This window comes from Felis catus, chromosome A3, assembly GCF_018350175.1.
Source record: "Felis catus isolate Fca126 chromosome A3, F.catus_Fca126_mat1.0, whole genome shotgun sequence".
NCBI classification, from domain to species: Eukaryota; Metazoa; Chordata; class Mammalia; order Carnivora; family Felidae; genus Felis; species Felis catus.
In genome coordinates this window covers 57,393,744-57,410,154 of record NC_058370.1, presented here as the reverse complement: position 1 = coordinate 57,410,154, position 16,411 = coordinate 57,393,744, and the positions used below count along the sequence as shown (strand labels likewise).

General features: G+C 41.2%; 1 protein-coding gene across 8 annotated transcripts in view; it reads left to right on the top strand.

Moving 5' to 3' along the window:
- TMEM182 (transmembrane protein 182) overlaps positions 1-16,411 on the top strand; it is a 96,646-nt gene that overhangs the window by 46,284 nt on the left and 33,951 nt on the right. For all 8 annotated transcript variants that reach the window (XM_045053992.1, XM_019826965.3, XM_019826964.3 and 5 more), the window contains one exon: positions 13,731-13,868. In XM_045053992.1, the coding sequence (XP_044909927.1) occupies positions 13,731-13,868 (138 nt within the window). The remainder of the gene's footprint in view (positions 1-13,730; positions 13,869-16,411) is intronic.

Genomic DNA, 16,411 nt, shown 5'->3' with positions numbered 1-16,411 from the left:
GTTTCATTCACCTAGCAAGCAATACATACTTTGAAACAAAATCCATTGCTTAATTACATAATCTGTTCTTTCACTTTTTAGTTTTGGTGTGGTGAGCCAATGTCGGTTTTTCTTTTACTACTTATTACTCTTTACAAACAAGTCTAGGGGTACAAAAGTAAAACCAAAGTGACTTTTAAATATATTTATTTTAAAATATGATTGATCTTTAGAGTGTTTTTCCTAGTCCACAAATTCATTGCTTCAGGGCTGTGCGTGGCCAAGGCTATTCTTCACACCCATGGAGCATTGATTCAGTATTTTTAAGGGAAGATATAGATACGTTTTATGGAAAGCAAAGGGTTAACTTGTTTCCAGAGCAACAGCTGTTGTTATGCAATAAGAAGGGTATTTGCTGTAACAGTTTGCTATGTTGAGTAGCTAGAGAGGGAAGTTTTCCAAGGATGTATCCTATCACTGCAAATAAATAAATAAAACCAAATCCCCCACTAGACCATGTACAGAGAAGCTGTGGGGATGCTATGTTTGATCTTCTCGACGAATTTCTGCTTAAAATGGGCAATTTTGGAAGACTGGTCCTTTCAAGGGGAGACTTGGAAGTTCAATCTATGCAGTTCATTATCAAAGGGAAATATCGACCATATGCTTGCCAGGACTCTAACTGGAAGAGCTGGAGATGAGATTTGAGATGGCTACCTCTTTATTAAGAATCAAACAGAAAATTAGGGAGGCTGGTTACATGGCTGGCTTCTAAGGCACACACAGCAAATAGTTGGCAGTTCTGTGAGAACTCAAGGCCAGTAAGCATTTCTGACACGTTTCCTCAGATTGACCCCTAGAGGATGCCGAGTCATTGAAAGATGCCCGAGAAGGGTTTATGTACTAGGTGGATGCCGACCTTGAACACCAAAGGTCGTGTTTCTTGCTAAGTGGAGAAAATACAACTGTCAGTCTGTTCATGGACGAGCAAAGTGCAAACGTTTGTTCTGGAGGGAATGGAGGCATTGCCCTGCCGAGATGCTGGCGGCTTGCCAGCTATGTCGTCTGTCCCCATGTGACACTCACCTTCGCTGACTGTGCTAACACTCCTTTTGTGCGGGGTTCCCATCCCGAACCACGCATGATCTTCTCCAGAGCTGGTCACGTAGTTTTCCAAGGCATTTGCTGGCAGGGACAGGCCACTAGTTGCCTGCTGAATCCTGTCACCCCGGCAGCTGGTGGTGACTCTCATCCCTTCATTGTCTTCCTAGAAACTTGGTTGCTTCATTTCTCTTTTATCCTAATTCCTTGAAAAGGTTTCTTTGTCCATTTAATTTTCGCCACAGGGCAGGCTAGTTTCCCAGAAGTATGGTCAGATTTTTTTGGTGGTTGCATCATGATATTTTACTCCTTCAGAAAAACAAAACCAGGAAAATACAAATTTCTATAAGAAAGAAAAGGGGTTTGTGTTTTTCTGTTTTTATCTTTGTCTTTCTCACTGAACACACGGCCCCCCACAATCCAGACTGTAAACCTCCTGCCAATGGTTTGATCATTGATAGACAGAAGCTTTGTGGGGACAAAAAGCCTATTCTGATTTACGTTAATCAGTGATTTTTTACGTCATTTGTAGGGAAAGTTTTACATAACATGGGCCAAAAATATTCCACTGGAAAATGACTGTATCCTACATGGACCGTTGTGATCTGCCCCCTACCTTTTTCTCTAGCCACTTCCCCTGCCACCAAAGGTTTGCTCTCTCTGTGCCTTCACACTAAGCTCCTTGCACACACCTGCATTCCGCCTTGGTCTCCTTTGTGCTTTCTGCCTCCATTTTCTGCATGCCAACTCTCCCCTCTAAGCATCACTTCCTCCAGGAAGCCCTCTGCAATATGCCAAGATTGGGTCAAATACCCTTACTCTATTATTGTGTAATACACCATTCATTGCATTCTCTCCTTGCACTTGGCATAGCCAATAACCATCAGATTGTGCAATTCTCTCCTATCAGACTGCTTGATAACATATATTGTACTTTTATTCATGGAATATCACCAATAAGTGTTTACCTAGCATAGTGCCTGATACAAGGTAGATATTTTTCGATCAATGTCTGAGCATAGGTAAGCGCAAGAGTGGAATTCAGTTTAGTTGTTAATCACTTCTTTGGTTGGGTGTTTTGTGATAAAAATAGAGGGAACATATCAAATCATTTTATTGCTATGGAATTCCTAAACCAACTTTCCTGATGTGGAAATAGCAGAAACTACTTTTGAGTCGCATCTCTAAGAAAAGGTTCTTAGATATATAATGTCAATATGATAAAATATCACAAAATTCCCTGGAGAAATGTGGTTCTAAGATGTTAGAGATTTGTGGAGTCAAACCATCTGAAAGATAAGAACATGAAGACTCAGGAGTCCTAGGATAATAATAATACAATACTTACAGCTAAGTAAGCAAGTCTTTGCTGCAATTATTTTCTATTGTCTGTACAAAAGATTTGGGCAAGCAGGTTCAAATTTAATGTTAAAAAACTATATGAATAAGGAAGCCTGGGTTGCTCAGTCTGTTAAGTGTCCAACTTTGGCTCGGGTCATGATCTCATGGTTCCTGAGTTCAAGTCCCACATCGGGCTCTGTGCTGACAGCTTGGAGCCTGGAGCCTGCTTCGGATTCTGTGTCTCCCTCTCTCTTTGCCCCTCACTCTCTCACATTGTTTCTATCTCTCTCAAAAACAAACACTAAAAAAAGTATATGAGTAAAGCGGTTCTAAAAATGTTCTTTTCATGGCTTAATATAAAGGATAACAAGACTTCTCAGGTATAGATCAGATTTTTTTTAAGGGACTCAGAGAATAAGGAAATGTGTCTCTTTTCTGTCATCTTTAGAGTTGAGTGGGAAAACTTACACGGATCCCTGATGTTCTTAATTAATTTCTATGTACGTATTCAGGAGCATGGGAAGGGCAGTCACATAGTCCTTGGTACCTTACTTAGCCACCAGGTGTTAGTGTCTCATTACTTGATTCCTCAGCTCTTCATTTTCAAGGGCCTCTTTCTCCCTAGTAGGGATTCAGGTAATAAAGGCTCCCCAGCCATTGTGGTAGTGAGACGAGACCATGGATTCCTTTCTGTTTTGAATGAGTTTGCTTCATTCTGTCCCCCGGCCCTTAAATATTCCCCTAGCCTTGGCTGCATAACTTGAGCTTTCCCTAGTGTTAGAAAAATGAGCAAGACTGAGTCTTTGCCCTGAAGCAACTCACAGTCTAGCAGTGGAGGAGGATGTGAGAAGTGAGAAGACAGCACAGAGTGCTAAGTCCAGGGACTGGCGTGTGTTAAGAACACTGACTGAGTAGGGGGCCAGGCACTCTTTCAGTCCTCTTACAACACCATAAGTATCATTATTATCACATTCTAGGAAAGGAAACTAAGGCACGGAGAAGCTAAGTGACTTGCTGAAGGTCATACAGCCGGTTGGTTAGGGTTATTATTCTACCTCTTTCGTCTAGCTGGTTCAGGGCTCTCCTGCCTTTTGGTGGAGGTGAGGAAGTAACTCTACTATGTCCCTTCAAGGAAGGAAGCAGTTTAAACGGATCTCAAGTGACAAGTAGGAAGGTTTAATCATTCTGGTGAGGGGAAACAAAAGCCTAGAGGCATAACAGCATTCCCCCTTCCCAACAGGAAACTTCAGTATAATTTCAGGATTTCTGGAGGATAAGGTGAGAGGAACCAAAGTGGGAGGATTTGAACCTAGAAGTTCTGATGGAGCAGTGGAAATTTATTTGCAACACACACACACACACACACACACACACACACACACACACACACATACACACACACACACACCCCGAAACACAGAGACTAACGGTGTCTCAGACTGAGATCAGACAGCCCTGAGTTCAAATCTTGACCTTGTCATTTAGTGGCTGTTTTAATTTTTGGAACTTTCCTTAAGCTCCCCAGCCTCATCAGTAAAATACAGAGTAGGGATTGCTCTGATGACAGAGGGAAGGACATCTGGAAAGGCTGAGCCACTTCATGGCATATAGCACCTTTGCAATGCTGTTGGCAGCTCCAGAGAGACCCAAGAGGCCAGTGGTTCTCAACCTGGTGCACATTCCATTCTCCTAGAGGCTGGAAGAAATATGATTGCATGTGCCCACCCAGAGAGATTCTCACCTAATTGGGCTGGTTTGGAATCCTGGCCTGGGTATGACATTAGAAACCTGCAGGTGGCTCTGATGCTCAGGCAGGGATGGGGCTGCAAATCTAGGCCCTTGGAGGCAGCAGGGGTCAGAGCAAGACCTGGAGCTGGAGGTTAATCTGGTCCCTTGTATTAGAATCCGAGTGTCTTTTTATACAATACCTCTGTAGGGAAACTTTATTCTATCCCCTTCGGTTCAGGGACTGTGGCCCTGCAAATTATACTATAAAAAGACAGAGGAGATGAGAAAAGATTTATTAGTCTGTATGCATATGGAGGCCTTCATGGAAAAACGAAGAGCTGGGCTGCCTGGGTGGCTTAGTTGGTTAAGCATCTGACTCTCGATCTTGGCTCAGGTCCCAGTGTCAGGGTCGTGATTTTCATGATTTCAAGCCCCATGTTGGGCTCTGCTCTGGGCATGAAGCTTACTTAAAAAAAAAAAAAAAAGAAGAAGAAGAAGAAGGGCCAAAGAAGCAGATAAGCCTGAGAGCTTATATGCCTTTTTAACAAAGAACATGGTGATGTGACAAGACAGAGGAAACGGGTTTGGGCTAGAGGTGGTAAACGGTGGGACGGTGACTAGGAACTATACGGGAGAGACTAATGGACAGGAAGGGTACGTTAGTAGATGTGTTTGCCATCCCATCTTGGTACTGACTTGCTGTCTTTGTCATGGCCATAAAACTCCTCTCGAAGAGCAGACTTCATGTCTCAAACGTTTCTGCTTTAAGCCAGGTGATGAAAACTCCCCCCAGGTTTCTTTCTGCATGCACTGACTCTTACTCGCTTCCAGCTCAGATAATCCTTACCCAAAGTGGCGCATTTTGGGGTGACACATTCTGATTCCCCTTCACCTCACTTCTGAGTGCCTCAGTTCCTCCTGGCTGTGACTTGAGTATTCTGGCTGCTTCTGTGGTCAAGCCGCCCTGTGCTAGTACCCCCGTCACTGCGGTCACCACCACTTCTACCTCTGCTACCGCCAAGCCCAGCACCCACAAAGCCTCCCTTCCCACCCCCCAAGATGGTCAGGAGGAGAAACAAGATAGTGACCATAGACGCACCCTCCAACCTGGAAAGCCCACGAAACCATGTGAAGAAACCCACGCTTCTCCTGCTTCGAGGACTGCCCCAAGGTCACAGCCGGCATGGATGGTGAGGACTGCCCCGGTTGCTCAAGACACTCCTCCCTCTCGGCCGTTCCTTCACTGCCTGTGTTTACAGTAGGGAAGTAAATAAACTCCATCAGGCCTTTCAATGTTCTTTTTGTTCTGGAAAAAAAAAATCAATGGACCATGCAGAGCACGTGACTTGGCACATCCACAGTTGCAGAGCTCAGACGCGGACACACTGTACAGCCTGTCCTTCTGCTTTGGTGAAGGGATGACTGTATTTTTAGACCTGCCCAATGCTGCCAAGACCAGTAGTGTATGGAGATGCAGGACAGGCTTGCTGGCCTGTGTAACAGAAGCGTCTTGCCTAAAGCAACGGCAACATATGCTGGAGGTTCTCATTTGCTGCTGACGATGGTGGAGGGGCGGGGGGTGGCGCGTTTTGTTTTGGCTTCTTATAAAACATTTTATAGCACTTCACACTGTGTGCTTGAGGATGTGTCGAAACATAGGATTAGCTTTATGAACTAGCTTTGTGAGGTGTCTGAGGCAAGATAGCAAGTTTTGAAACATGAATAACACTTAAGTTTATCTTTAAACTGCAAATACAATATTTACATTTTTGTATACACAACAAAATAATCTATCAAAACACTACGAATTTGGAATTGTGATCGTGTGGGTTGACTTTTCCCTCTCCACTCTGTGTGGAAGGAGGTTTGATGTGTACCTTGTAATATTACAAAATCAAGAGGAGGTTTGTTACTATCTTAACAGAACACGCTGTTCCGGCATGCAAAGGAAAAATCCATAAAGATAGACTTTGTTCTTGCTGGGTTCTCAGCTCCTGTAACAACAGCTTCTCACTAAAGCTTGTTTCGTCTCTATCCCTACTGCCCGTTTTAGGCCCCACTTGGATTACTATGGCACCTACCTAACAGGTTTCCCTTCTTCTATTCTTTTTCCTGCCAGTTTGTCTCTGGGCAGCTACAGGAGCGGTATTCTGATACAGGTGTGGCTATAATTTCTGATAACTGACCTTCAGGGGCTCCCTAGGACCAGTATGACAAGGACTGTCTTGCTGAGTGGCACACAAGGCCTTGACGACCTTTCTATCCCTCGTTTTCTGTTCCCTTCATCCATATGGGAAGCAGCTGCAGGGAGCTGTTTTCTGTTTGCTGATCCGTGGAACTCTTTCCTACTGCGATTAGACTGACCTTCCCTCTTGCCTTCTGACAGTTCAAATAAGACCCAGTTCAACTAGAATCAGAACTGTAGGGCTTTACTCGTTACCATTCGGCCCTGAAATAGCGGCTTCTCTGGGCTGTGGTCCATCGGGCTCCATGATATTCTGTGCATACCTCTGCTGAGGCACCTATCAACACAGTGTGAAACTTACTTGTTTTTCCATCACTGGACTGAACTTGTGAGGGCAAGGAATGTGTCTTACTCTAGCAGGTTTTGGTGCCTAGAGAGCCATAGAAATATGTTTGCTAAATTAAGTAACTTATAGTTGTCAACAACACCCCCATTCGCCAAGCAAGCCTGGCAGGGTCTCTCTTTGCGGTCCCTTGTAAGATGCCGGCTTGAATTACTGGATGGATGTGAATGTTTTGGAATGGAACTTCTTAAAAAAATAATCCAGAATTAAAACTTCAGGTTGCTCTATCATCAAAATTAATGGGTTTTAGTGCATTTTATTACATTCTTAGTGGAAAAAAATACTAACCGTGTAGATGGAATTCAGAACAGATGCCAATTCTGCCATTAGCTTCCTGTCTGTGATCTGTGGGAACCTGCACACATAGTGCAAATGTGTACACACACACACACACACACACACACACTCATACATATGCACACATACTGATGTGCACAGTTAATAGTCCACTTTATTTCATGGCCTTCATTGTCCTACAGTTTTGGGTGATTTTTCTGTTTTCTCCCTGAAGGATGCTTAGTAGATGTCTCCCTTCAGTTCCTAATTAATGTCATTTTGGAATTTGACTTTGAGGTATACCCAGAATATGAGCTCCTCTTGGTACATGTTTTAGTCTGAAATTTGAATTTGCAATGCAGTTAATACTCTTTATGTTATGTACTTTTTAAGAGTAAAACACATTGTGAACATAGTTTTGCATTCCAAATAACACTCTTATTTAACACTCTAGACAGTCTCTAATGACTGGTCTCTTTTCTCCACTAAAAAAGCAACAGGATAGTCCTCAAATGAAAACTACAAAATATCATATGTGAGTGAAAATATTATAAAATGTGAAGTGACAAACAGGATATAGTGACATGACATTTCAGCATACCCGAGACTGATGATTTTTAATCTAGACCCACAAAGATGGAGTTACTAAGTAAATTGGTGGTGCAAGTAATACTGTCAGGGTAAAAGCTTCATCTATTGAGGAAAATAAGCTGAATGCTCTCGAAGAACCATTCTTATAACATCTGTTGTCACACTAATTACTACTCATCCTCATTACAACACCTGAACAAGGGGCACTTTGTTAGGTCAGTTCACCAATTTATTTAGAATCAACAGAACTCCATTGCTTTGCAAATAGCTGTTAATTCTGGACTTTCACAGATTCAGATGAAGCTTTCTTTTAATTAATCCAAATTGTGATGATATAGATTACATGTAAATCTATTTACATTGTACATCTTGCTTCATGTTCTAATAGGAATTAATAGAAATCCAATATGGTTTAAGTTAAGCATTGAATTGTCCTTAATGGTTCAAATGGATTTTTAGAGATGTTTTCACTCGGCACAGTCCAAAGCTTTCAAAGACAAAACTTCACAGTTTTTACGGGCTCATATAAGGAACCAGGAAACAAATGAAGTGATCTCTGAGAAACATTCACAGTCTAGGAGACTTAAATAATACAAACTACTGACCAAACAAAAACATGCTCCCTGCCAAAATTTAAAAGGTGTAGATATATTACAACAGAAATCTTGTCCATCCTAGATCCATGAAATTAGTAAGATGTCTTTTATGTGTCAACTATATTGTTGACATTTTATTACAGGGTGAGAATTAATACTAATAATAGCAAATGTATATGAGTACTTACGGCATGCAGCTACTTATATTTTCTCAACTCTTTCTATAAACTTATGTGAAGGATATTATTTTCCATCTTAGAAAACTGTGGTCTATCAGAGTCACACAATTAGTAATTGGAAGGGCCCCAATATCATGTTTGACTCCCAAAACACATATACTTAATTCGCTTTATGTTGAAGTTTCTCTGATTGCCTCAGGTTTACTTCAGACAGTGAAAGAACCCTACCCAATTCCATGAGATGATTCTTAATTACGAGTGAACATTTTAATTCTGGAATCAAAGTGTGCCACATATGCAAACAAGGTAATATAATTAGCCAAGGAACAGGAAGTTCCAAAACATTTTGAAATAGGCCTGAAGTTACGCACTTTTGAATGCTGAAACACAAGCAGAAAAATAAAGCACACAGTGACTGCAATAAGGAAACTCACTTGGAAGCGATTTCTGTATGCTCACAACTCTCCAGGCGCGAGGTTCCCCCTTCCCTTAAATACAGATCTGTTGTTCCTGCCTTTTACACGGGACTCAGAGTTAAAAGTCAGGCTATTTTGGGGGCGCCTGGGTGGCGCAGTCGGTTGAGCGTCCGACTTCAGCCAGGTCACGATCTCACGGTCCGTGAGTTCGAGCCCCGCGTCAGGCTCTGGGCTGATGGCTCGGAGCCTGGAGCCTGTTTCTGATTCTGTGTCTCTCTCTCTCTCTGCCCCTCCCCCGTTCATGCTCTGTCTCTCTCTGTCCCAAAAATAAATAAAAACGCTGAAAAAAAAATTAAAAAAAAAAAGTCAGGCTATTTTGTTAGAGCAAATGACAGGACAGGAACTGGCAGCTCTCAGGAACGACAGCAACTCTGGGGAGCATTTATCTGCGTTTCTGTCTTGCTCTCTTTTTCTCTCTCCCTCACCAGGTACTTTCTCTCCTCCTTTCAGTCCTTCTGCTCTTCTCTGTGGGGAGGCATGTCCTGCTGTTTCCGCCCTGTCTGTGGCCCAATTCATAATGCCTGCCTTCTTGTTCACATGTGGCTCTTTTGGACCCAATGACCAATGCTTCCTTCAACTTCAACCCTGCTACTAATCACCTCATGTTTCTAGCTTTCCGGTTCTGCAGGGATCACACTGATGAGCCCAACTCATCCTTACAAAACGTTGGTCATAAGGCATGGATCTGAAGTCACCATGTCTGAGCTGTCTTTTGTTCGGTGTCTGACCCCATTTGTTGGTATTTCAGGTATTTAGAAATAGAGTTACATGTTATAAAACATGCCCAATGCCTTCTTGGAGGTTAGGGGATGAGAAAACTTCCCAAGGAAGACGGTATGAGAGACTTTTGTCAAACACAACTTCTTTACTGCTTCCTGTGTAGTAATCTAAAGGAATTTCCAAACATCGATGGTACATAAAAGCAGTATGTAAGGATCTCTGAGGGAAGTAATTCACTTTTCCTAGTATTGAACACAGTACTACCCGCTGCATAGTGTTAGCACAGTTTAAATAATGATGTGAATAAAAGCAACCACAAAATAAATGCCATTCATTGATCTCTTATTGTGTGTTGCACACTTTCTATGCATTATTAATAATTCCTCCAGTAACTGTAAAGGGTGGATACAGACATCTGTATTTTACAGAAGAGTTAGAGGTTCAGGAAGCTTAAGTAAGTAACTGGTCAGGAAACTTAAGTAACTGGTTATATCCCATGGGAGTGGTAAATACTCTAAAAGCTCTACTTCTTTACCATATTTTGCTGACAATATATTTTTGCATTTCAACAGGCAAGTATATTTTAAAGAAATTAAGGTGAGAAAAATACTAGACTGCATTTATGCAGATATCCACCTTTTCTGTTTCACTTCCTTTTCCCTGAAGTTTCAAGTGAACCCTGGCGTCATTTCTTTCAACCTAAAGAAATCCATTTTCGCATGTCTTTACAGAACAGGTCTGCTTTGATAAATTCACCTTCATCCCTCAAAGATGTCTTCACTAGAAGCAGAATTCGAGGTTGATAGTTCTTTTCTTTTGGCACCTTGAAGATGTTCTGCTGTCTCCTGGCCTCCATCATATCTGATGAGAAACTTCCGTCCTTGGGATTATTGTTCTCCTGCATTTAATATGTCATCCCCCCCCCCCCCCCCCCACCTGCCTGTGACTACATTCAAAACTTTTTTCTTTATCCATGGTTTTCAGTGATTTTGTTATGTTTCTGGGCTAATTTTTTTTTTTTTTTTAGTTTATTCCCTTTGGAGTTTGTTGAGTTTCCGTCATCTATAGCAAGTCTGGGAAGTTTTCAGGCATTATTTCTATGAATGTTCTTTCTGTACCAACATTATTTGCCTCTTCCTTAGGGACTCCAGTGACACAAATGTGATATCTTTTGATATTGTCTCTCAAGTCTCTGAGACCCTAGCTATTTTTGGTTCCAATCACTTTTTTTCTTCCTGTTATTCCGATTGGGATAATTTCTACTGCTCTCTCCTCATGTTTCGCCTGCTCGTTTTCATCTCCATTCTGCTCTTGAGTTCATTTCATGGATTTTAAATTTCAGATATTATATTTTTCACTTCAGTTTAGTTCTTTTTTTTAAAGACTCTATTTCTCTTCTAAGAATTTCTATCTATTCATTTCAACAGTGTTTACCTTAGTTCATAGCAAATGGTTCTAGTAGCTGCTTTAAAGTCTGTATAAGAATTCACACATCTGAGCCGTCTTTGGGTTGGCGTCTGCTGATTGCTCATTCCTTTGAGAATTGGTCAGATTATCATGGATGTTAGTATATCAAGTAATTTTGGATTATAGCCTAGACATTTTGAACATACATTGCTAGACTTTGCATATTGTAAAAACTTCTCTGGAGAATATTGATTTGTTGTTTGAAGGAGTGATCCGCCTGCACGTCTGTCCTTTTCTTCTGTGGGAGTCTTTGCAAGGTCAATTCTGTTTTCAAAGCCTTTGCTATGCTGTTTGGGTCTGCCTGGGGTAATGTGCCACTCAGGGCTCTGGTACTTGGGTGGTTTTGATGCTGTAATTTGTTCTCAGAGCCTTCACTGCGCTTCTCTGGGCATTTTCTGTGCATGCACGACTTGGGGAGTAAGCTCATCACTTGTGTAGATTCAAACACAGAATTAGAGATTCTCTTCTCTGGCTCCCTCTCATCTGTGGGGTTTCTCCCACACCCTCAGGCTTCCAAGGCCCACATTTCCAGTTTTTCTGGCTGGAAAGATTAGGTTTTCTGAGTTTTGGCCTCCTGAGCCATGGCCCAGTTCCATGCAATTGTAGCACAGTGCAAAGCAGTGAAAGAAAAGAGAAAACCTCTTTTTTTTTCCCTCACTCTTTGAAAATTGAGGGTTCCTTTTTCTCATTCTTATAGCAAAAGGGTTAAATCGTCATTTGGGATCTTAAGTGTCCATGCCTCCCCTCGGGTAGCAGTGCAGATCTACTTTTGAGGCCTTGAAGACAGGACTGGGAGAATAAAAAGAGAAGACTTCAACATGGGGACTTTCCCTTACTCTGGCTTACGGCAGCCCCCTTTCCTGCTGATCTAGTGAGAATGATGATCATATGGGGATTTTTGTTTTGTTTTGTTTTGTTTTGTTTTCTGTTTGCACCTTTTACACTTTTACAAAGTTCCCAATCTGACTTGCCTTCAGGTCCAATCTAGGAAGAGAAAAAAAGGAAAAACTCAGAAAACTCTTTGTAGCCAATTTTATCTTTCCTTAAGGCTAGCTAGACTTCTCTCCTTAATCCACTTGCTACTGTTTACATTTCAGACTCCTTAGATAGTTGTTTGCCATGTGGGTCCATGTTTTAGTCGTGATCAGGGGAACGACAGAATGGGCTCCTTACTCACTGGACTGCCTCTAATTCACGTTTTCACCCCTAGCACTTGCCTCAGAACCTGTCACATGATAGACAATAAAGCAAATGAAGTGAATACAAATGTAAAATATGAGGCTCCCCAATGTGAAGGGAATATTTGTGTGTGTGTGTGTGTGTGTGTGTGTGTGTGTGTGTGTGTGTGTGAATGAAAATGTAAACCGTGAAGCTTGCCAATTCTCTAGCAAATTCTGGTAGGACCTGGACGGCACATGTTTGGCTCACAGTCTGCCACTCTTCCCATGCTCAGATATGATCAGCACTTCACTGCTTGGCTGCCTGTGGAGCCTGAACGCAGCCACAGAATATTCCTACACCACAGACCAGGAAGCCACTGTCAGGTGGACAGCACGGCATATGGGGGACAAGCCGGCCTTGTACCCGGGCTTTCAGATGTGTCCACACAAAATGTGCAGCCTGCCTTTCCCATTTAACTGCAGTGGCTTCTCCCTGTACATTTCCACCTTCCCAACCTCTTTTCTGTAAGATTGCAGGTGATGGACGTGTTTTTTTCTTTGCCAAATGGGCTTGTGGAGAAAAATAAAATCTTTTTTTTTTTTTTGCTCTCTTATATAAAGTCTATATTTTCATGAAAAAAGGTAACTTGACTAATGTGTTTCACAGAGCTTTCTCTCATTTATACCAAAAGGTACTTATTTTAGTGTTTTATCCCTTGGGAAATGATGAATTTGTTTAATAGATTGGTAATTATCCCGCTCAAAAATGATCATTAGAATTCCTCTGTATTTGATTACTATGTATCACCAAACGCACAATCCATTTATCACCAGCTGCATCCATTAATTCAGCCTTGCTGGTCCATGCATAAGAGACTACTCTAACTTCTCATTTTGAGTCTTTCTAAGAAAAATATTGGTAGAAAGTAGTATGCCTTAAATATACCGGACTTAAAATCTCAGTCTGTACAAATTTTTATTTTTATTTTTGCTTTCTATTTTTATTACCTGAAGACTACTTTCCAATGGCGTCACAATCTAAACAGAAGTGTACTTTTTTGTTAGGGGATTGGAGTGATTATTACCTTCTAGTGATTATAGTGGTAGTAAGAGGCCATGTTTGTAAATGTGAATGTGTCTTCATGTCTTTGTACGTTTGGTATGGAACGCTATCTGTGACCCAATTAGATCCTTACTCAAAGGTACTCTTTCCAGAATTTTGGAATATCTCCACTTCTAAAATGGAAAATCTGGTCCGGAAAATGAGCTCCTAGAATATACTGAGCATGTGTGCGGTGCAAACACCGAGCATGAGTTGATTCAAGGTTGATATCATTGAGTATGGAGTTATCTAATAAGGTTTCCCTTGGACTGTAATTCAAGATCTGTGGTTTGGGATTGTGCCCATCCGTGCTATGGCTGAAATCAGAACAATAAAGAGGAAAGAAACTGCCTGGTACAATCTAAGCGGTGTTCACAATCTAAGTTTGTTTTTCTTTTCTCCTTCACCCCACCCCCGGGTCTCCAGTTTACCGTGGTTTCTGGGCAGTCCTGATGCTTCTGGGGGTCGTCGCCGTGGTGACTGCAAGCTTTCTGATCATCTGTGCAGCCCCCTTCGCGAGCCATGTTCTCTATAAAGCCGGCGGAGGCGGGTACATTGCTGCAGGTACGCACTGGGCAAAGGGTGTGATTTCCGGCCGTGGGTTTCCTCCATATCTTCCTTTTCTCCTTTTCTAGTTTCAGATTTCAGGCTTCTAGTAGTGGTAATACAATGATATTTATATACAGTATTTCTTGAGCGCCTGCTACATGCTCCACAGCCTTTCCTCACTGTATCCATATTGTATTAAGAGGGCACTAGAAGGGAAATTAACCTTTTTACTCTCTCTGTAAAATGGGGTCATATCTGTAATATCAGGATGTGGGTGAACTTTTCTGGGTGATCTTAAAAGAGATAACCTCCTGATGGTATTACAAACCGGCATGATTTATTTATCACAGGTAAAAAACATCTCTTTCTACAATGTCCCCATTCAGTTTTCTTAACTGTGGTTCAAGGGCATTAGCGAAACACATTCTCTCCCTGGCAAAACCTGCGTTTGTTTTAGTCGCCTTTACAACTAGTGTTTTTAATGCCTGCTTATGGTGATCATAGCACAAATAGAAAAATAATCGACTAGGTGTGTCTTGTGAATGTTCCATCTTTTTCATTTAATTGGGAAGTAACAGCCAGAAGTCTAATCCGAAAACATAAGCACACAGGTGATTTGTAAAGATAACAGTTCTAGAAAATTAGGCAAACTTCACTATAGTAAGAGCAAATTGCACATGACTAAGCTATACTATAATGTCAGATAAGAAGGACAGAGTGTTTCTGTAGAAATGGTAATGACAGTAAAGAAACAGGATGGATAGCTTTGTTGTCTCTAGATCATTTCAGAGACAGCTCCTCATGTGTTCCCTCATCATTTAATCGATGGTCAATTCACAGTTCCTTTGAGCACGCTTTTTACATAATATTGTACTTAATTCTGTAGAGGGAATAAAAATAAGAATAATCAGATACGGATCCTCCATTCAAAGACCTCAAAAAAAAAAACCCCATCAAATCAGAGTCCTGTTTAACCCATTCTGTCATTCTTTTGTCTTATATTCAATTCTTTTCCTGTTTTTTCAAGGACCTTGTTTTCAAGGGCCTGGATTTCTTCACAAAATTTACCTTTGTAAAATATACAATGCAGGGCTCCTGGGTAGCTCAGTCGGTTGGGCATTCGACTTCAGCTCAGGTCATGATCTCGTGGTCCGTGAGTCTGAACCCCAGGTCGGCTCTGTGCTGACAGCTTGGAGCCTAGAGCCTGTTTCAGATTCTGTGTCTCCCTCTCTCTCTGCCCCTCCCCTATTCATGCTTACCCTCTCTCTCTCTCTCTCTCTCTTTCTCTCTCTCTCTCTCTCTCTCTCCGTCCAAAATAAATAAACATTAAAAAATTTTTAAGGTATACAATGCAGTGTTTTTAAATATGTTTCCAGAGTTGTGCAAATATTACCACTCTCTGATTCCAGAATATTTTTATCACCTCACAAAGAGACCTCATCATCTCCCCTCTTTTTCTCCTTCTGGCCCTGAGTAAACAATCATCTACTTTCTGTCTCTGTGGGTTTGCCTCCTCTGGAAATTTCATATAAATGGATTCAGACAATGTGTGGCCTTTTGTGTCGGTCCATTTCAGTCTCATAACTTATAATGTCCTTTCTTTCATTCATAATTCCATAAGACTAAACCCCTTATATATCTTAAAACTGACCATTTTCTGAGCCAAAATTTTTTTTTCTCCCTCAAGGAGGGAGGGAAAACCACATTCTACCTTTGCTTCATTCAAAGATCTAGTGAAGGTTTATATTTTTCCATGGTCTTCCCAGAAATAGCAGCTGTCTGCTAGAGTTTGTAAATATTTGTTTCTTCTCATTCCTTGCTTTTCTTTTTTAATCTTTTGCAATAAGGGAACTATGTACAGTTGACCCTTGAACAATATAGTTTGAACTGTTTGGGTCCACTTACACACAGATTTCTTTTTTTGATAAATACAGTACAGTTCTATAAATGTATTTTTTCTTCCTCATGTTTTTATTAGTGACATTTTCTATTCTTAGCTTACTTTATTGTAAGAATACGATATGTAATACATATACAAAGTATGTGTTAATCGACTGTTATCAGTAAAACTTCTGGTCGAGTAGGCTATTAGTCATTAAGTTTAGGGGGGTTAAAAGTTATAGGCAAATTTTCAACTGCAGATAAATTTGGGGGAGTTAAAAGATACAGGCAGATTTTCAACTGTGCATAAGGTCAGCGCTCCTAATGCTACATTGTTCAAGGGTTAACTGTAATAGCGTTAGTTTAGTACATATTATGGATAGCATAGTTGCTTTATACTCAGAAGTGCTCTGATCCTTGGTTTAGTCTGATCGAAGAATTATGTGTTTTTGTGTGTGTTTAGTGCTTTTGAAAAAGAAAAAGTTGGTCATTTTTAAATTGTACAAGAAAATAGTATATTCAGAGAATTATATTTGGCTGAGAACTCTATAGGAAGGTAAAGCATTTGATATATACTCCTATGCTTATGACCAGTGGGTTTTCTCTTTTCAATGAATCTTTGCTGTATGTGGGTATGGGGCTGAGGTCCTCCTTGCCAAGTCTTCATGCAGTAGCCC